Source organism: Chironomus tepperi, unplaced genomic scaffold (genome assembly GCF_022539635.2).
Source record: "Chironomus tepperi strain 1889 unplaced genomic scaffold, CSIRO-AGI_Ctep_v1 contig_414, whole genome shotgun sequence".
NCBI lineage: Eukaryota > Metazoa > Arthropoda > Insecta > Diptera > Chironomidae > Chironomus > Chironomus tepperi.
The window spans coordinates 526,846-548,240 of record NW_027226536.1 but is presented as its reverse complement, the minus strand read 5'-3'; the positions used below and the strand labels follow the sequence as shown (position 1 = coordinate 548,240).

The 21,395-nt window shown below is 31.3% G+C and overlaps 1 protein-coding gene across 9 annotated transcripts in view; it reads right to left on the bottom strand.

Moving 5' to 3' along the window:
- LOC139097151 (sodium/potassium-transporting ATPase subunit alpha) overlaps positions 1-21,395 on the bottom strand; it is a 71,796-nt gene that overhangs the window by 12,710 nt on the left and 37,691 nt on the right. For 4 of the 9 annotated variants that reach the window (XM_070648934.1, XM_070648935.1, XM_070648932.1 and 1 more), the window contains 6 exons: positions 12,678-12,803; positions 12,347-12,613; positions 12,094-12,279; positions 10,434-12,029; positions 9,410-9,625; positions 2,771-2,865 (listed from right to left, as the gene is read on the bottom strand). In XM_070648934.1, the coding sequence (XP_070505035.1) occupies positions 2,771-2,865; positions 9,410-9,625; positions 10,434-12,029; positions 12,094-12,279; positions 12,347-12,613; positions 12,678-12,791 (2,474 nt within the window). In that variant the 5' untranslated portion in view covers positions 12,792-12,803. Of the gene's footprint in view, positions 1-2,770; positions 2,866-6,846; positions 6,942-9,409; positions 9,626-10,433; positions 12,030-12,093; positions 12,280-12,346; positions 12,614-12,677; positions 12,804-16,070; positions 16,152-21,395 lie in introns of all 9 variants that reach the window. The other 5 variants (XM_070648931.1, XM_070648927.1, XM_070648929.1 and 2 more) reach the window with 3 other exon arrangements.

Sequence of the window (21,395 nt, the reverse complement as noted above, 5' to 3'; positions counted from 1 at the left end):
TTTACTAGATATTACCCGAAGGCATACTTATTAGAAGCTACACAGGAGCGTTCTCTATAGAAGCTACTTAAGGGAATGCTTACTAGAGGGGAAATCCCTAGGCGTACTCACTTCACTACCCAGACCCGTATCTCCAAGAAGCTAACCAGGGTCGCGACTCCCTGAAACTACCCATGGGCGTACGCTCTAGACTATCCAAGAAGGTAACCACCAAAATAGATAGTATTGTACTTTGTATTGGTAATTGGGAAGCATTAGCAAGCTTCAATCACCATCTTAGGCAGTTCATGAATCACTATTGATCTGTACAGAAGGTTAAGCCTTAAAACCCCCTAAATCCACTCCTAAGACTACCCCTACCCAAGACTATCCTAAATTCTTCCACTAAATTGCTTCTCCTTAGCAAAAATTACCATTTTTACAGTAACGCAACCCACATTTATCGACCCCATAATGATGAATCGTTATCATCTTGATTACATATCGAATCAAGAAAATTCATCAATTTACGATAATCCTCAAGCAAACGCTGAGCTCATCTAAAGAATTTTTTGACAAGAAGATGTGATATAATAATCTAAGATTATCTTTTTTTTTAAATTTTTCTAAACCGACATTACATGAAAATTATGATTTTTTATTATATTTCACCATCAAGCATCGAGCGTTAAATAGAGAAAAATCTTATGAAACACTCTTTAGTATATTGAACTTCATAATCTATTTTGAGCTCCAAAAAATGTTGCGAAAAAAAATATAAAATTATGTTTGAAAATCTTCCCATGAACAAAATATATATCTTAATGAGCGATGAAAATGTTGATAATGAGCATAGATGTGAGAGATGATGTGATTCACTTGGCTGATGACGATGATGAAGAAAAAATATAATTTGTAAAAATAGAAAAAAAAGCAAAAAAAAAAATTCTCATCATAAAAAAAAACACTTCTACATCAAAAATATACAAATAGGAAAGGATAGAAAGCTACACTACAGGATATACACTACGGATGAATGAGGGATGTTGATAAAAATCATAATTAATTTTTTTTATACTTTTTTGGTTCGTATCAATCAATCCTCATCTTGTTTAGATTATATAAAAAATTTTGTTACAAATAAATTTTTAATAAGCTTGTATATAAAGATAGAGTTAACCACACACCGTATTTTTATGTATCAAAAAAGACAACGTTTATAAAATTTTTTCAAATAAAGTTTGTTCCAATTAATACAAAAAAGTAGAAGAACTAAAAACCTTTTTCTCAAAATTAACGTAAATTTTTAGCGATAATAAAAATGTAAAAAAATAAATTTCGAACGAAAGAATCAGCTTTGGATATACCAAATGTGGAGCGGCATAAAGGTGTGACTTGCGAATTCTAGGTGTAAACTCGTAACAATTAAGGTCGAATTTGAATATATGCAAACTCATTCAACGCTTCGCGTATTTGAATTGAGTGCTGAGAGATTATTTCAAGTTCAATTGATGAAACTTTGTTGATGTTTGAAAAATCTGGCAATCGTTTAATTTTGTGATAGATTAAATAAACCATTTTTAAATGTAGTTTTTTCATCGAGATCATTAGATTATGATTGTTGCGATTTCATATTTTTGTGAAAGATATTCTCATTTAATTAATATGAATTTTGAGTTGAATTGAGTTTGAGGTTGACAAAACTCGATTTGACAATGTAGTTTCGTGTACTTGTAGCTTGAGCTCTAAGTTGAGTCGGATTTTGTTAGACAAAAATTGATTTTATAGCCATGTAACCTAAATGTTCCGTAGGTTTTCTATTGATTTTCTTTAGAAACATTAATCCAAGGATTAATTCCTTAGGAATATCAATATAATAAATACACAACATTTTGGATGCATGAATATAAACATCAGGTCGACAACTTCGAGCTCTGCTACTCTGCATGAGCAACAGCTCAAAAAAGCATAGAAATATCTCAAAATATATCTCATTTTTAATTCAAATCTTTAAAGGAAATCAACATTGAAAGCATCATTTAAGACGGCTTTTAGCCAAAACTTGAAATACAGTCAAAATGGTTTAGAAAACTGATTAGTAAAAAAGTCTTCAATTGTTACTGAGACGTTTACGGTTCGAATCCTACAATATAATATCTTAATTGCATCAAAGAAATTGTGTTGTTTTTTTTTGAAAATTATTGAATTTAAGCTTAAAATTTGCTCAAAAAGCTAATTTTTGAAAATAAGCAGTAAATTGTGATTAAAGCAGACCTCAAATTAGTCTTGAATTTTGTATGGAAAAGTCAATTTAGATCGACTCAACTCCATACAAAATTAGAATCAATTTCAATCTCTACATTAAAGCATATAAGCCATTTGTGCACCTCAATTGTCGTGAAAATAGCTCCACACCAAATTCAAATTAGAATCTCACACATTAATTGATTGATTTAAGATTAGAAACTCTTTTAATGAGTTTTATCATTGAAAGCAACTTCTTTCTTTCGAAATTAATTACATTTTTTTTGTTATTTGCCAATTAAAAACGATAAATTTAGAGCAATTTAATTAAATTAGAAAGATAAAAAAAGACAAATTAATTAATTAACAAAAAAATAGAAATAAAACTAATGATTTCCCCGCTGAGAATAGGTAATTTTGCAAAAATAGTATGTATAAAATTTTGTTTCTGTATTAAAAAATTTGTGTGAAATTTTGAATCTTTTAATTTTTTGTTAATTTTGCTTAAGCTTTTTTTGTTTTTGTGTCAAATTTTGTTTTGTTTTACCTCTCATTAACCAATTTATCAGTGAATGGATTCCTTGGTTGTCTTTTCATAATATCAGATTCGGCTTCTTCATAAGCTAAGGAAATGGCTGGAACCTACAGAATTGGTTTGTGAAAACAAATTTTTGGTAGTTTGGTTTAAAATTTTGGTTTTTGTTTAATAGCTTAATTTTTGGGTATGTTTTTAGTGTAATTTATCTAAATTATGTTTGTTCAAAATAAAGGTCATTAACTAAAGGACATAAAAAAAAAAATTCTTGTTGATTTGCAAATAATAAGGAAAAAATTCGTTTTTTTTTCACATCGCAAATTTTGCAATAAAATTTGATTTTCGAATTATATTTTTTGATGTTATTTGAATGATGAATTCCAGAGTTGGCAATCGTTGTGATTGTTTTTCACACTACAACATGATTTAACTACACCAAAATATCGAATAATGATGTGCCAACTCTAGATAGATGCAGTAAATTATTTACGTTTCTCCAAATCGTCTAAATCACGGTGCTGATACTAAAGCAATGAATCGTTTACGTCAATTGAGCACCTGGGAGGTATATCGCGTAGAATTGAATGATTATCTGGCTCCAGACTAGCTTGGCTATGGCTCCAAGTAGAATTTGACCTCAAATTCAACCTCAAACCATACTCAAGTCGTCCTGGAGCTGGACTCTCCCCCAATTCTCCACCATCTCCTTTCCAGGTCTATTTTTTCGATTTTTTTTTTCTCTTCTTTTGATGAGTTTTGTACATAATTTGTCATTTTTTATCAACTTTTACGCATAACAGCGCAGAAGTTTCGCATGAAATTTTCTTCTTTTTTTACTCATAATTCGATGATTTTTCTTCTTTCAACAACATTCTTCTAATGACAAATCATTATGATTATTTTTTAAGGTAAAGATATGTTTTTAAAAAATTATTCTACTGCCATCTAGAAACAAGATAAAAAATCTACTAACATAGATAAAAAGAGGAAAATAAATTGTAATAAAAACAACTTTTTTTTTGCTTTTTTGTGAAACATTTTTGTGATACATGTAATTAAAGAGGAAAATAAATAAATATATAGACTTTCTGTGCTGTAGAGGTTCCAAGTTGTGATGGTCTCAATTAAGGGATTTTTTAGGCAATTTTTTTAAGGTAAAATATTGCAAAAATTCTTAATGAATTCAGAAATTTCTTATAGGAAGCTAAAAATAAGCAACAGTAGCGTAGTAATTAGATTGTCGGCCTACAAATCATGGTTCAATCTCATGGAAAGTCTAATCGGTAAAAGCATAAATTTCTTATAGGAAGTCCAAAATCAGGAATGGCGTAGTGATTAAAATATAGACCTACTGATTCTGGTTCGATCTCTGGGAAATTCTAGTTAGAAAAATTAAGTTTCTTATTGGAAGCCTGCTTACTATTGCAGTTCTTATTGGCTCTTTGTGTAATTAGAATGAGATCTTTAGAAGAAATGATACAACTATGAATTTTATTTTTAGGTATACAAGACGAGCATGCTCATCTGGTATATCTGATTTGAGGAAACTCTAGGCAGCATGATATTTTGCTGTTATAGTAAGGTTCTATAGATTCTATCAGTGATAAGGACTGCAAATCTCCTTCAAAAGAATTCTTCAATACTGTTAAAATAGGTTTATCAATATAGACTAGGTCTTACCAATGTACCTAGTAACTCCCAACCTTATATTGATATACCTTAGATCCTATCCTATTTCAAAAATATCTTTCTAAATGGTAAAAGAGCCCGTGGATAACCAATTAACTCTTGGAATCAAGCTATCGATAGAGACAGTATTGAACTTCTTATTGAAAATAGATAGACGTAAACCAGCAAAAGAACCAGCTTAAGACGCCATCTGATGGAGGTAGATGGAATCCTGCGATAGAGCAAACGTAAGGTGCCATCTGAGGAAGGAAATGAATCACATTTGATCGGCACGGTCATCAAAGTAAGAACCTATCAGATTCTTCCAATTTAAGCTAACTAGATCTTGAAAACAACTTGAATATTGTATGGTAAGTTCAAATTTAGTCGTCTAGATGTTTCCAATCTTTATAATATGAATATAAGTCAGGATATAGTAGCACCATAGTTCAGCTATGTAGTCTATAACTATAAAAGAAGCCTTGAATTTTAAGAATCTAATCAAAATAGCTTCTCTAATCCTCCTCAAACAACTTCCATTAATACGAAAAAAAAACTGTTTAGTAATTCATATAAATTGATAGTTATTTTCTTTGATTAATAAAAGTAACCACATGAAATGAAATTCTATGAATAGAAACTACGCAAATGGAGTTCTATTTTGAGAGAAAACTAAGTAAATTTCATTACTTATTCAGTTCATAATAATAGAATTCATTAAAGCTAGTTTTACTATGTAAATTACAGGGAACTATTTCCTGATTTATCCCTAACAAGCATGAGACATTGGAACCTCTATGTTGTGTTGTGTATATAAATTATGTGAAAGAATGTTGAAGATGGATAATATAGATGACATACTTTTCATAGGAGATATAAAAATAAGAAGAAAAAATCATAATCAAATCAAAGTTGGAAAGAAGAAAATTTTGGGATATAAAGAAGTAAAAGAATTTAAATAAAAATAAAATAAAGAAGGAAGAAAAATTTCATACGAAAATAATTGACAATGAATGAGATAAAAATAATAAAAAATTCATAATAATGATGGAAACATGTGACATTCTTCAATCTAATCTTATTATTATTTGTTTTTCGTTGAGTATAAAGTAAGTAAATATGACAAATATAATTTCATTCATTCGCTTTTGGAGGGGTCGTTCAGTTATTACGTATAATGGTGTTATGTAAGGAATAGGTGGGGGTGGGAAGGTTAGGTTCTTTGACAAAGGGTACCAATACGTAACGCCCTTCGGCGCCTTGGTAGCGCCTATTAGGAAACGCTCTTAGATGAGGAGCAGTATCGCTCATACGAGGAAACGTTCGAGTAGAAAGTGTACTTATTACGTAACGCTCATCTATGAGCGGTACTGATTACGTAGCGCTCATATAAGGAGAGGAACTGATTATGTAACGCTCATAGAAGGAGCCGTATTGATTAAGGAACGCGCATAGAAGGAGCGGCACTGAATATGTAACGCTCATAGAAGGAGCCGTACAGATTACGTAACGCTCATAAAAGAAGCGATACTGATTACGTAACGCTCATAGAAGGAGCGGTACTGATTACGTAACGCTCATAGAAGGAGCGATACTGATTACGTAACGCTCTTAAATAGGAGCACTTGTTGCGTTACGCTCTTAGATGCAGTATCGCTCATAGGAAGGACGGATGGGGAAGGAAAGAACCTGTTACAATCTTAAATTGAGAGCATATGTTACGTAACACTCTTAAAAACGTAGAACTCATTACGTAACGCTCATAGGAAAGGAGAGGATGAGCTCGAACTTTAAAAGTCAATTCATCACATTCCTCACATCACCTAATAACTGAACAGACCCCACATCTCGTAGAATATGAAAATGGATAGTTGTTAGGCATCATCAAGAGTCGTCCAATTTATATTTTTATATGAATAATTTTTTTTTAAATTTTTTCAAGCAAATGATTCTCATACAAGATTGCATACTCAATGATGATAAAATGGAATTATGACAACAATGTTCGTTGGCTTATCATATCTATTTCGGTTAGAAAATTGAATAATTTTTCCATTATATGAAATTATAATAAAAAAATGTCGACAGAGTTTGTTAGTTTCGTATATTGTTGCCTGAATCGTGGAATATAAGGATGGATGGAACAAATACATATAACCGTGCATATTTTTTTGTCTTAGCATAAAATTATTATTATTATTATTATTTATATTTGTTAAACACTTCAATTCCATATGTTTTTATCAATTTTTTTGTGCATCCACAAAGAAGACATAAAATTAAAAATATTTAAATGCAAAAATACAGTTTTAGTCTTCAATCGTTGTTATTATTTGGCTTGCATTGGAAAAGATCGGATATATTAATTAAAATGCAATAAAAAAAACTTAAAATAAAATATATAAAATAAAGCATAAAACCTTTGATTCACTAATTTATCGTTGAAAGGATCTCGAGGAGGTCTTTTCATAATGTCAGCTTCAGCATGTTCATAGGCTAATGAAATAGCTGGAACCTGGTGGTCGTTAAATTAAATTAATAATAATATTTAAAAAGAAAATTAACTTAAAAATTAAAGGAAAAATTGAGGTTAAGTTTGACATAACCTCAAAATTAAGTTGACATAACCTCAAAAAAGGTAAAAAATAAGGATTTTAAATTTGTCGATCTTTCCTGCACGCTTTAATACACAGATTCTGAATCTATTTTTTGAGATATTTGATGTTAAGTTTGTCATAACCTCAAAATTAAGTTCGACGTAACCTCAAAAAAATCATAAAATTTGTCGATCTTTCCTGCACGCTTTAGTTCGCAGATTCTGATTCTATTTGTGCTACGAATTAAGTTGAAAATAACTAAAATACGATTAAAAATGATCTATTTTTACTTGATGATAAAGGAAATTTAAATAAATATAAAAAAATTGAATTAAAAAAGTCCTAGCAAACTCTTCTTCTGTCACAAACTCCATGGATAATTATACTGTCTTACAGAATAGACTTAAAAAATGCGTAAAGTGAAGATAAATAAAATAAATTAAAATAAAAATTATGTGAAGAAGAATAAATATTTAGCAATATTATTTGAAGAGCAATAGAGAGAGATAGTTCTTCAAAAATATTTATATAAAATAAGCAATGTAATATAAATTCTTATTCCAATTGTAGGATGAGCCGAGTGATGCAGACAAGCTGTACAATGCCATAAATAGTGGTCATTGTGGACACAAATTTCAATAAATTTTGTGGATATTAATCCTTAGAGCATTACTGTCTATATCCACACACCGAGGATCCCAAATTACCCATTAATTAATGATAAAAAAATTTTTGTGTTCAGTCATCACAAAAAAGTCATTGAATATTGTCTATGTAGATAATATACATCATGCGATGACTTGAACTATATCTGGGTCATACATCAACAACGTGGATATACGTATCAAATTCCATGCAACCACTAATTAAAGACTGTTTATGGTAACCGAAAAAAAAATGACATCAATAAAAAAATCCGATTTAATTGATGTTCGTGCCTTGTCAAGCAGGCAATAAACTTGTTATGTATAGATAAATATAAAGTGAAATCAATTAATCGTATAGAAAAAATCGAAAATTAATTGAGACTTAGGCCTAATGGAAGATTTAATTGGAATTGGCGGTCTAGAAGAATTTGAGATTTTTAACGGTTTTTTGTAGAATTTGAAATTTTTTTTAACGAATTTTGTAATTTTAGCGGTTTTAGTAAAGCTTGGAATTTTTAACGGTATTGTAAAATTTGAATTTTTAACCGTTTTTGTAAAATTTAAATTCTAACGATTTTGTAAAATTCAAAAACTGAACCATTTTGTAAAATTCGAAATTTCCAACAGTTTTTATAATATTTGAATGTTTGGCCGTTTTGAATAATTTAAAATTTAACGATTTTTGTAGATTTTGAATTTTTACCGATTTTTGTAAATTTTGAGTTTTTAGACGTTTTTGAAAATTTTAGAACTTAACGGTTTTTGTAGATTCAATTATATGAAATAAATTCACATTCAATGAGCAATTAATCCCCAATTTTCCTTCCCCATCCCCAAAAAAAGAAAAACTCAAGAATCAAGCCTCAATACCACTTCACAAAGCCACATTATAGTCTCAGCAGCTGTGCACCACTCGGTCATATTTGAATCCAATTGACTAAATTTTCATCATCCATCATTATTACATAATCATATTTTTTCGTCGTTTTTTCTTTCTGACGATTTTTTTTTGTTCCATTTTCGTAACGTATTTTTTTTATATTACATTCCATTCGAATGCCAAATTACAAGAGGATAAATACAATATTAAGTATTAAAAAAATGTAGAAAAAAGAGAGAAGTAAAAACTTTTATAGTAGCAGAATTAAATATGTATATAAAAAAAAGGATTTTTTTTTCGGTATATTTTGGTTTATTGGCATTCGTGACTGGTTTTTAGGCGCGGAAAAACGTTTTTTTTTTTTTTTACCTCTCATTTACTAATTTATCCGCGTATGGATTTCGTGGTCGTCTTTTCATAATATCTGATTCAGCTTTTTCGTATGCTAGTGAAATCGCTGGCACCTAAATTATCGATTTGGCATTTAGACAATAAAGTTACTATCATGTAATATAGGATTATATGTAAGTAAGTTTTTTTTTTGTATTTTTTTATATGATAATAATCATTATCATCATCATCGTTGACCTTTTTTGATTATAGTACTTATTCTGGTATATTTTTTCATATATAATTTATAATAATTATCATTTTTTTCGGTACAAAAGCCAATAAAATTTTCTTTTTTTTTTCTTCAACTTATTTTATCGTTAAAAAATTTCAATTTTAATTTTAAAAATTGATATACGTAAATTATTAAAATATAATTAACGTCCTTATGACGTTTATCGTAATTAAAGAAATAAATTATATAAGGATTAACGTTAGACGATTTATAATTAGACATAAATGTACTTACCATGTCAGTTCCCAAATCGATACACAAGATTGTGACTGTTCCCAATGGTAATGGAATATCGCACAAGATGAAAGCCAAGAATGGTGAAATTTCAGGAATATTTGATGTAAGTGTATAGGCAATTGATTTCTTTAAATTATCGAAAATCAAACGTCCTTCTTCGACACCAGTAACGATTGACGCGAAATTATCATCCAACAGAATCATGTCAGCAGCCTGTAATGTGTTACGTAAGATGTAAGAAAATTTTTTAGTATGGATGGAAAAAATCGATAAAAGAGAAAAAAAGAAAATGTTGTTGGAAGGTCAAAGTGGATGTGTGGAATAAAATGCATTATAATGCCTTGATTTTTGAGTAAATTTGAAAATTATTTGTGTTTTATTTTAATTTAAAATGGAGTTTTTTAAGGTTTTTCAGGTCTACGTTTAAGTTTTACGTACGTAATTTTCAATTTACGTAAGCTTTTTACGTACGTAATATTCAAGTTACACAAGCTTTTTACGTACGTATTTTTCATATTACGTAAGCTTTTTACGTACGTAATCTTCATGTTACGTAAGCTTTTACGTACGTAATGTTCAAGTTACGTAAGCTTTTTTAAGGTACGTAACTTTTGTCTTACGTAAGCTTTTTACGTACGTAATTGTCATTTTGCGTACGTAATTTTTGTCTTACTTTTAACTTTTACGCATGTATTTGCCATGTTACGTAACTTTTTTGCGTACGTAATATTCAAAATACGTAAGCTTTTCACGTACGTCCTTTTAGAATTCAATTTCTTTATTACGTACGTAAATTGCATAAAAAATCAACTTTTACGCATGCGCCCTTCAATTTCCATCAAAATGGAAGCACAAAAGCATCTTCCATTCACAAAAAAAAAGTTTCTCCCTAGCGAGCACAAAATTATTCAGAAATCATCATTAAAATACATTTTCATTCACTTTAACCTTGAGTCGAATAATATTCTCAAAATAAGCATAAAAGGAATATACTCAAAAAAAGCAATAAAAAGGAACTTACTTGTTTAGATACATCAGAACCAGCGATACCCATAGCAACACCAATATCAGCCTTTTTCAATGCAGGTGAATCATTAACACCATCACCAGTTACAGCAACAATAGCTCCCATACGTTGACAACCTTCAACAATAATCAATTTCTGTTGCGGTGATGTACGAGCAAATACAATTTCTGTATGATATCTTAAAATTTCATCAAGTTGATCTGATGATAAATCACGTAATTCAGCACCATGAACGACAGCGGCCTTTGCTTCACGTGGATTAACTTCCGAGACGGGAATGTTTAAGCGTTGAGCAATATCTTCAATTGTTTCATTGCCTTCCGAAATAATACCGACAGATTTAGCAATAGCTTTTGCTGTAATTGGATGATCACCAGTAACCATAATAACTTTAATACCAGCTGAACGACATTTTGCAACGGCATCGGGTACAGCAGCACGTGGTGGATCAATCATAGACATAAGACCAACAAAACGTAAATTCTCTAATGGGAAATTAACATCATCGGAATTGAATTTGAATCCTTGTGGATATTTGTCAGATGGAAGGAGAACATCACAGAAACCTAATACACGCTCGCCAAGACCACCAAGTTCCAAATATGCATTATTGAATGCCTCTTTCATCTCTTCGTCCATCAATTTCTCCTTTCCGTTAATAAAGATTGTACTTGATCGTTCGAGAATTCTTTCTGGTGCACCCTTCATGACCAAAAGGTAACGTGGATCGCTTGCATCTTCTGTCTCGTGAATTGACACTTGGAATTTATTTGTTGAATTAAATGGTATCTCAGTGATTTTCTTGTTACGTTTACGGATTGTCATGACATCGCCAAGTGCAAGTTCCATACATTTCAATAAAGCAGCTTCTGAGGCATCACCAGATACTTCCTTCTTTAAAATTGGTACACCTTCTTGACCTCCCTTGAATTCAGCACGATTACAGAGTGTCGCAATACGTGATAATGCTCTAAATCCGGGACTTGTACGATCATATTGAACACCAGATTGATCCTCAGTGGTATCAGCTTCAATAATTTGATTATCGAACCACATATGTGCGACAGTCATACGATTTTGTGTTAATGTACCAGTTTTATCAGAGCAAATTGTTGATGTTGATCCTAATGTTTCGACAGCTTCCAAATTCTTAACTAAGCAATTCTTTGAGGCCATACGTTTTGCGGTAAGTGTTAAACATACAGTTACGGTAGCCAATAAACCTTCTGGTACGTTTGCGACAATAATACCGATAAGGAAAATGACAGCGTCGAGCCAGTGATAACCGAGAATGAAGGCAATAACGAAGAATGTAACACCCAAAAAGACAGCAACACCAGTAATAAGATGAATAAAGTGATGAATTTCCTTTGCAATTGGTGTTTCGCCTGTATCAAGACCTGATGCTAAACCAGCAATTCTACCCATAACTGTGTGATCACCGCATGAAATAACGACACCCTTTGCTGTACCTTCAACTGCATTCGTTGAGAAAAATGCTAAATTTTTCGTTTCTAATGGATTCTCATGTGTATATTCAAAATTTCTTGATTGTGGTTCAGATTCGCCAGTCAAAGATGAATTGTCAACCTTAAAATTGATTATATTAATTAGTTAATTTATTTTCCGTTAAAATTTGAATTTGGTAATTTACCTTGAAATTTCTAGCTTCAATAATTCTAATATCGGCCGGTATTCGATCACCAAATTTAACTTCAACAACATCGCCCAATACCAAATCTTCAGCACGTAATGTCAACTTTTCACCTTCACGAATAACAGTAGCGAATTGGGGTACCATGTTCTTGAACGATTCCATAATTTTCGAACTTTTTGATTCCTATAGAGCAATAAAAATTAGTTAATTAATTTATGTACATCCAAAAGTTAATTAAAGTCCATCTTACCTGGTAATATGAGAAAATACCAGTAACTATAACGACAGCAGAAAGTACAATACCTAAATATAAATTATCGTCAGCTGGTTCCTCGACCGTACTGGCTTGAATTGAATAGGCAATAAAACATAATATTGCACCGATCCACAGAAGAAGAGCGAAACCACCGAAGAGATTCTTACAAAATTTAACCCATTCCGGTGTTTGCTTTGGTGGTGTTAAAGCATTTGGTCCATCTCGTTCCAAATTCTCTTTTGCTTTTGCATGACTCAGACCCTGTGGATGAGGAAATTGAACATTTATGAGTATCAGAACTTGTATGCGCAGTCATTTAACTTACATTTTCAGGATGTGTTTGAAACCTTTGATATAACTCCTCAGATGTAATTTTGTGAAAATCGATATCCAATTCCTGTTTTAAATCATCTAAATTATCCTTTTTCTTGGGCGGCATTTTGCGTCTTGACTGTAATTTTGGTTGATTAGAATTGAAAAATTTATTATTAGTAAATTGACGTAATCGAGAATCAATTTCCCCGTTCCAACAAATTTAATATACAGTAAGTGAGCAGAAATAATGGAAAGTTCCTTCAATAGTCATTCGACTTGCCGACAAATAGAACTTAAAGTAGACAATCGATTATAAAGCGACTTTTTATATATGTGTGATAAGATTGACTTCTTTGCCTTCATATCTTATCGCAAAACGTATTAATCGTATACGGTGCTTACATACGATTTGAGTCAACCTTGTTGTATTTATTTAATTATATTTTATTGTTTACCTTTTTCTTTTGTATCATTGATGAAGGAAAACTTCTGATTTGCATCAAAAATGCCAACATTCTTCGCGAAATAATTAATTATAGCACAAAATAGAGCAATTAACTTGAAATACAAGATAAAATTGTGAAAATGTTCCGGAAGTTTTGTAAATTTTATGAAAAATTTAAGGTCACTGAATTAAAATTCAAAATTTTGAAGTTTTTGTGAATTGAAAACGATTTTATGTGCAATTGCACGAAAGAACACTGACTTAATTCAATGATAATTACTTTTAAGACAGATTTAGACACGATTTAACTTTAAAATTGACAAATAACAAAATTAGAAATGTTAACTGCGTTTTATGTTTAAAATTTATTGAATTTGAATTTATTTTGACCGTTGATTACTAACTGATGCGAAAAAAAAGATGCAAAAGAAAATTTTCCAGAAAAATTTAAAATTATTATGACCGTTGATTAAAAATTGAAGCCAAAAAAGATGCAAATCAGAATATTTGAATGTCAGAAAACCGTTGAAAAGTTCAAATGACAAGAAATCGTTAGAAAAATCAAAAAGTGCTCTTTCCTGTTTTGCTGCGCATGACATGACATGACACAAATTCAACTCAATGTTCTATCGATTCTATAATTATGTCGACAAGTTAGAAGACAAACTTTATTTAATACATATTTTTCATGTCTGAGATATTTTTAAATACTCAAAAGCTAAATAAATCAATAAGTTTGCTGGTTGTATTTAATTATTCTATAATTGTACATAATTGAAATTATGGTTGTACATTAATACTCTCAAGATAATTGCAATAACCTTAGTGTACAACAGCAGCAGTTTTATGGATTTTTTATACTTTAAAATGCAAAACAGAACCTTCGAATTTTTATTTCTGCTCACGTTTATGGCCAATCGTATTAAACACATATCATCTTTAGACATCAAACCCATAAAAATTAAAATTTATGAAATATTTACATGCAAAAAACAGAAATTACTTAAAATTAGATTATGATTTGTGATTTGTTAGCATATATCGAATTTCAAATTGGTTAAAATTAACATTTTTGGCATTTCTTTGATTAAAATACATATGTGAAGCAATATGAGCTAATACTTATTTATATTTTGAGCGTAAATTGCATTGGTTTTTATAATCAGTCTCTTTTTTTGCAATTTAGTCGCTCCATACATCATTCATTTATACATACATTCACGTCATTTTTCATTCACAATTGTTTACAGTACAAGGGCAATAAAATAAATGTGTTTTTAGTGCAAATATTCCTTTAGATTGAGTGGATTTCTCGCTCTTTGAGCTCTATTTAAACTTTCATTCTAAAATCCGCCATTTTTTAAATTTTATTTTTCAATTTTTAGCTATTCTGGCTACTAAATCTTAAGTTTTTATATTCTGTCTTGCTCTTGCCATCTTTTAAAGTAAATTTAGATGTATTTTTTCTTATAAAACATTGTAAATTCTTCTAAAATTGAAAAACAAAATTTGAGGTGGAAAAAATTTCCATTTTAAAAATTTCAGTTAATTTACTGACAACTGCGTTACATTCACTCATATTTGCATTAAAACAGTCAACAATCTTACTTTTTTTGGATTTTATAAATGATTTATTTATCTAGTTGGCTTCTTTTATCGAAGAAAATGATATAAAATGAACACAGTCAATTGCAATGATTTTTGTTATTGTCATTGTCCAACAATGAATACAATTTTGCATATAATATAAAATAGAATCATGTTCCTCGTGTTTATTTTTCAATGGACAAATGTAGTTTTTTTTTTGTATTATTGCGCTGTGTAAATGATAAAATTGCCAATAAAAATCATTTCACGTCATTGAAGTTTTGTTCAATTGTGTAACCAATTTTGTTAATTCTTTAAAATATCTCGACTTAAATTTGATATGGAATATAAAATTCAAAGTCGTGAATGAATCAAAGTATTATTAATCATTATTATGTCAAGAGATGTGAGATTCTCGTTTATTTATTCAAATTCATTGAGAGAAAATTCCAGGAGGCTTAAGTTGTTGCTTGAATGGATGATTTGGGGTTGTTCGGTTGTGATGTCTAGCTTCTAATGACGTCTAACTAGCTAAGATTGAGGAAAATTGTCAATTTCTCACAATTCTAACATTTTAAATCAAGTAATCTTTGAAAAACTCAAATTCCCTTATTTACATCACTAATACTCAACTCCCAAATAGCTATCTTCCGTAATATTAAAGTATAAACATGTCTAATGCAGTCTAATGAAAGTTTAAACAACAGAACGTCTGAATTGTTTAGTAAACATCAAGGATTTCTGTTAGAATTTCAATAACCTCTTTGAGACTTAATGAATAAACAATTGAATGATTCAGACTTTTTGATTAATGGGAACTATATTGAAATATTTAATCAACCTTGTGCATCAACTTGAGGGAAAGATTTTGGCAGATGCTTTAGAATATTTAATTAAATGCTAAAATTCCCGCTACGATTGATTTCATCTTTCAGGCACAAATTTGGCGGGAAAAAACACGTGCATTGAAATATTTTAATTGGATTTAGCAGCATTTAGCGGTGGAATTTGTAAATTGTAAATAAAAATAACTGCTGACTAATCTTAAAGGTAATTAGATTGATAATCGCTTAACTGAAGTACCTTAATCAACTTTAAAATATTTAACCGCCAATAAAAAGTGAGTAACTTGATAAGGTTATTCTTTATTGCACCATGTGCTTTGCACAAATACGTCTTTTATCACAAGATTTGTCTAATGACGCACAATTGAGTGTCATTTCTATTAGCAACAACTTTAATTTCCTGTTTTTTACCCTCAATAATGTTTAAAATTTTGCTCATAAATGCCAATTAAAAATTAGGGTTAGTTTCTTTTGTGCATTGTTTTGTATTATGTTAGTGTATGTGTGTATGTATGAAATTTCTTACCCTATACTGTCCATCAGCAGTAAGATTGTCATCTTCCACTGAGGGGACTGTTGCGACTCTATAAGAGTCGGATCTGCCTGTCTATTTAGTCAAATTGTATTTTGATTTTTTTGAGGTTATGATAAGCAACACAACATGTATTGATGATGATGAATATAATGATGATGATTATATGTTTTTTGTGTGTATCATTTAGTGTAGCATATAAAGTAACATAAAAATCATAAAAATAATCAATTCATAGTTCACAGCAAATGCAATTTTGATATCCAATTCAATAATTTTTAGATGAAAATAAACAAAAAATAAATAAAAAAATCATTAGCATTAGAATTTTAAAATAATAAAAAATTAACATCAAATCTTAATTAACGATTATCTTTCTTTTTGGCCAAATCGATATATATGTTGCAATTAAAAAGGGATAACAAAGATCATTAAGGAAAATCATAAAAGATCAAATTGGTAATAAGAAGCATATTGTAGCAATCAAAAGTGGCTTGTTTTATCTCAATTCTAAGATTGGTGATTAACAACGTGACTCATTAATTACGTCTATAATTAAGGAAAGACCACCTTTGGTCTTTTGAAGTGGTTTGACAATCCAGAGGGTTACCCTGCTAACACGATGCATCTGGACACCGTCACGTCTAACCTTCAGGAAGGTGACATGATTGCGCCCTAGAGTAGAGCTATCCAAACTGTGTTCCAAGACACACGTATACCAGAACCGTACAAAATGTAAGGTTTCGGTATAGGCATACCACGCATGTGTGCCATGGCGCACAATACAGTTTGAACAACACTACCCTACCGACTACATCATGTTGCACAGCTAAGAATCGGGAGCACAAAATTCCCAAACATCAACGAAGCAACCTGCGAGAATTCCTTTCCAATTACTGTTAAATTACATTTGAATTCATGTCAATTCAACAATAACCTTCTTTATCTTGATGAATATCAGAAGCAACACCAGAAAGCGTTTTTTTTTGTCTAGTTCGTGTTCATAAATCGTTCAAAAATTGGAACAGCAGCAAAAAAAAAAAGTCTTCCAAGAAGCAATTTACATGACAATCAAGATAATTAATAAGAGATATAAGAGACACCCGACGTATTGATTATTTAAGGAGATTCAATAACAGGTTGTGATGATAAAAAAAAGTTACATTTCCATAAGGATATTGATTATTTGTAGTGATGGAGATGTATTAAGTGTTGGATTGTGTATCGGGATTATTGAGGGATAATATTGAGTTTCTGATGAATTTTTTGGATTCTTTGTGATTTGGTCAGTTCCAGAGAGTCGAGTTTTGTATGGAATGGAGTCGTCTTTTCAATACAAAATCTGATCCGACTTCGAGCTATGGTTGAATCAGAAACTGAAGACTGAGACATTTTGGTATCATTTGTGATATCTGGAAGCTATCGTAGGATACTCGAACAGAACAAGGTGTTCTCTAATCCAGGTGGCACAATATGGCTAACCGTACTTTTAGTCATCAGGACAACTTTGCGTACTACCTCTAATATGGCATCCCAATGGTATTCTAAAGAACAAGGTATGTTGCTCGGCTAGGACACAGCCACGACGCCTCATTAATTGAAAGAAGCGAAGTTGCTCCAACGAAACCATGTCAGGTTGTGTCATTCTGGATATTCAAGCATTAGCCTTGATATTACATCCCTAACTTGATGGTATAATGGTACTATGTGAGCATGCTCACTGTCTATTATGACATTGATCCAAACTGAGAGATCAATACACAGCTGGAAGCTTCTATCTTAGTCAAATTAGCACTAGTTCGTGTTCCTGCTGTCAAAACCAAGAGTTCTCATGATAGCTATACCAAAACAGAGACATCGTCAATCTATACACAGTACTATGTCTTCAGAATATGTCCAGAATACAGAATAAGATCAGAATCTGTCCTGCTTCAAACATCATCATCATCAACCACCAAACATCCATTTCCAAATAACTTTTTATGGAACTACATTTCATAAACGATATCAACACAGAGCAAGAAAAAAAGCCATAACTACTTAAAACTTTTGATGTTTCTTCTCCATCGTTGATATTTAAGTTGGTACACGGTAGGAGGATGACATGAAAATTCGATTCCATTCAGATTATAGATTCCAGCAACAAAACTATCTTGATGATGAAAAAAAATAAGAATTTGTAATGCAATTTTCTATTTCGTAATCATCCACAAGTTGGTTGTATGGCATTGGAAGTAGAAGAAGACATAGATAAGAAATATGAAGTAAACTTGAAGAGAAAATTGAGAAACGAGAGCGAAAAATCGATGAAAATGTTTCCTCTTTTATATCCATATTTGCTTCATTTCGAGCAAAAAAAAAGTAATTTCCATTTAAATTTGAAAATGAAGGAGACAGAATGGGAAGTTACCATGAAAATTATTATTATATTTTTCAGTTTTGATGCCATTTGGGAGATTAGTGGGTATATTGCTTGTAGCATTGGAAATAGCATACTGTCATGTGGAATATTTAGAGTATTTTTTTGTCATCATAAGCTTATTTCGTATGTGATGAAGGGTTGAGTGTCATGGGAATTGGGCTTTGAATGGTAGTTTGGATTGGATTGGAAAAAGCCCTTGAACTTTTTGATTTTTTGTAGAGATGATTAATGCATTTTTTTGATAATAAAATGGAATAAGGACGAAATTGGAGGATTTTGGATGAAATCCGACAGATTTTTATAAATTTTGAAGAATTTTAGATGAAATTTGAAGGATTTTGATGATTTTTCCTGTTAAATTGATGCAGGAACACACCTAGTATTGCATATAGTTAGATAATCAAGTAGTCCTGCTCAGTATTGTTCATCTGTTGTTCAATATACAACGATAAGAGATGTGCATTGAGTATGTACAGAGAAGAAGGTTTAAGTGAGCATTGCGCCACACTTTCTATCGACCCTCGGTAGCTCAGTTGGTAAGAGAATTCTACATGTGCATTTAGAGGGCGTGGGTTCGAGTCCCACTCAGTTGCTCAGTTGGTAAAAGAGTACTTGACATGAAATTAGAAATTAGAAGGCCGTGTGTTCGAGTAGTTCAAGTAGTTTAGTTGGGGTAACAGTACTTGACATGAAATTAGAAGGGTGTGGGTTCAAGTCCCACTCGAGTTCACTCTCTAGTCGATCCTCGGTAGCTCAGTTAACATCTAATTGAGAGGGCGTTAGTTCGAATCCCATTCCGACTTACTCTCTAACAACCCTCAGTAGCTCAATTGACATGTAAGTGACAAGTCATGAGTTCGAGTCATATTTGGGCTTCGTTATGGAAGAAATGTCCTTTTTCTCTAGAACCTTAGAATATGTAAGGTTTCAAACAACTCCTCTCTCATGCAACCACATCAAAATTCCTCTAATTACTCTCAAGCATCCTTGAACTTTTGAAGGTTAAATCTCAAGAACAGCCATTAAACAAAATTGATGAACATCATTTCCTCACTCAAAAGCCCTTTTGATGACTTTGAAAATTTAAATTTAAAATGAAAAAGCTTTAGAAATTATAATTTTCAAGGAACGGTTTACATCCTCAAACAGAACCAATGGTTCTCATTTTAAATTGGATATAAATTCATTTTTTTCATCATGTCAATTCAAATGAGCACTTTAAAATAAAAAATCAGATTCCCTAGAGCTTTTTTTCATGTTCGTACTCAAATATGAAAATATACAGCAATGGCAGGACGCTTCTTGAGAGACAATTTACAATTTTTTTCTTCCCATCTTATGTAATATGTAGAGAGGAAAAATTGAGCAAGCAATGAAAAAAGCTTTCCAACATAACGATTTTGAGTGCACCAACACATCCACAGCCTGATCATAACCAACACAGTCATAATGAAAAATTGGAAAGCTGAAAAACGATTTTTTTCTTTCTTCATTTTGTGAATTTTCCAACAAGAAGCTTTCCCACATATACACAAAAAAAAAGTCGATGTGCATGATATATCTATGTATATATATATTTTCTCTAGTTTGAGTGTAGGTCAGAAATAACGATAATATGGATCAATGTCTGTAAAAGCAGAACAGAAGGGAACGAAAAAAATTGAGAGAGAAAGAGAAACTTTATTTTTGCAGCGCGCATGCGTTCTTCAATGCACATTTCTTTTTTATGTGTTATGTAAATCGTGATGGTATAATATGAAATTTATTTGAAGCAATTTTCATTATTCTAGTCATGTTTGATTAAATATTAAATAAAAAGGAGCTTTTTCCACCAAAAGAAAAGGGATGTTTTGAGTACAGTAGTTAGATGTTAAGTTGTTACATAAGGCTTGATAAAGGCACTGTTCGAAGTTGATTTGGATTTTGTATGGAAAATTGGACTCGATGCGACTTCAAGCTCTATTTTAAGCAGTGGTGGGTAACCTATGAGCCATAATACATTAAAGTATAGTCAAAAATGGTTGGAATTGCCATGAACCGTACACCTTGTAAGGTTTTGGTCGACGCTTACTACCAAGGTGTGGCTTACCACTACTCAAAGCAGGGGTAGGCAGCATATGGACTGCCGCAAACTTGTAATGCCAATAGAAATTGCCATGTATCACATCCCATGACTAAGTTCAATCAAACCTAACCTCCAAAATGTGCCTCAAAATTCTAAATCTTCTCCACCACTGCCCTACAAGCAATCATCCTTATTAGACTCAAAATTTACTTGAAATGGAATTACCATTGACTTGGAATACTACAATACTTTTAAGGGGTGGAATGTAAAAATATGGTACATTAATCAGCATATTTTTTCATGTGAAAATTTTCAAAAGAAAAAAAAGCTTCAATATTGCACAACATTTTTAGAATTGTCAATTTTATTCATGAAGAGGGGAGAGGAAATAGTCGAAAAAAAAAATGAGTCGAGAATTTATATGTCTCGGTAGTTATGTAAATGCGTTTTTAAGGGGATTGGCAAATGGGAAGTATGTTTATAGGATTTGGGGGGTTGGTCGCTTATTATATAACACTCTAATCCAAACTACCTTAAGTTGACTCAAGTCGACTCTACTCCGAGCTCTGCCTTAAGCCATGTTGCCGAGGGGTAGGGGGAGTCCCCAACTCCCCCAATAAGCGCACACTCACCCTTGATACTCCACCAAACTTACATAATCCCAAATTACATCCAAATGCTTTCATTTATCTTGATTTAGGCAGTATATGTAAGGAATATAATGCTGAATGAGCCTTGAATGTTAAATGACCTTAGTAGTAAAATCAATACTAATACAGTCAGCCATTAGCAATGTAATTGAATTTGTAGGAAACAGGAATTTGTGTGAAAA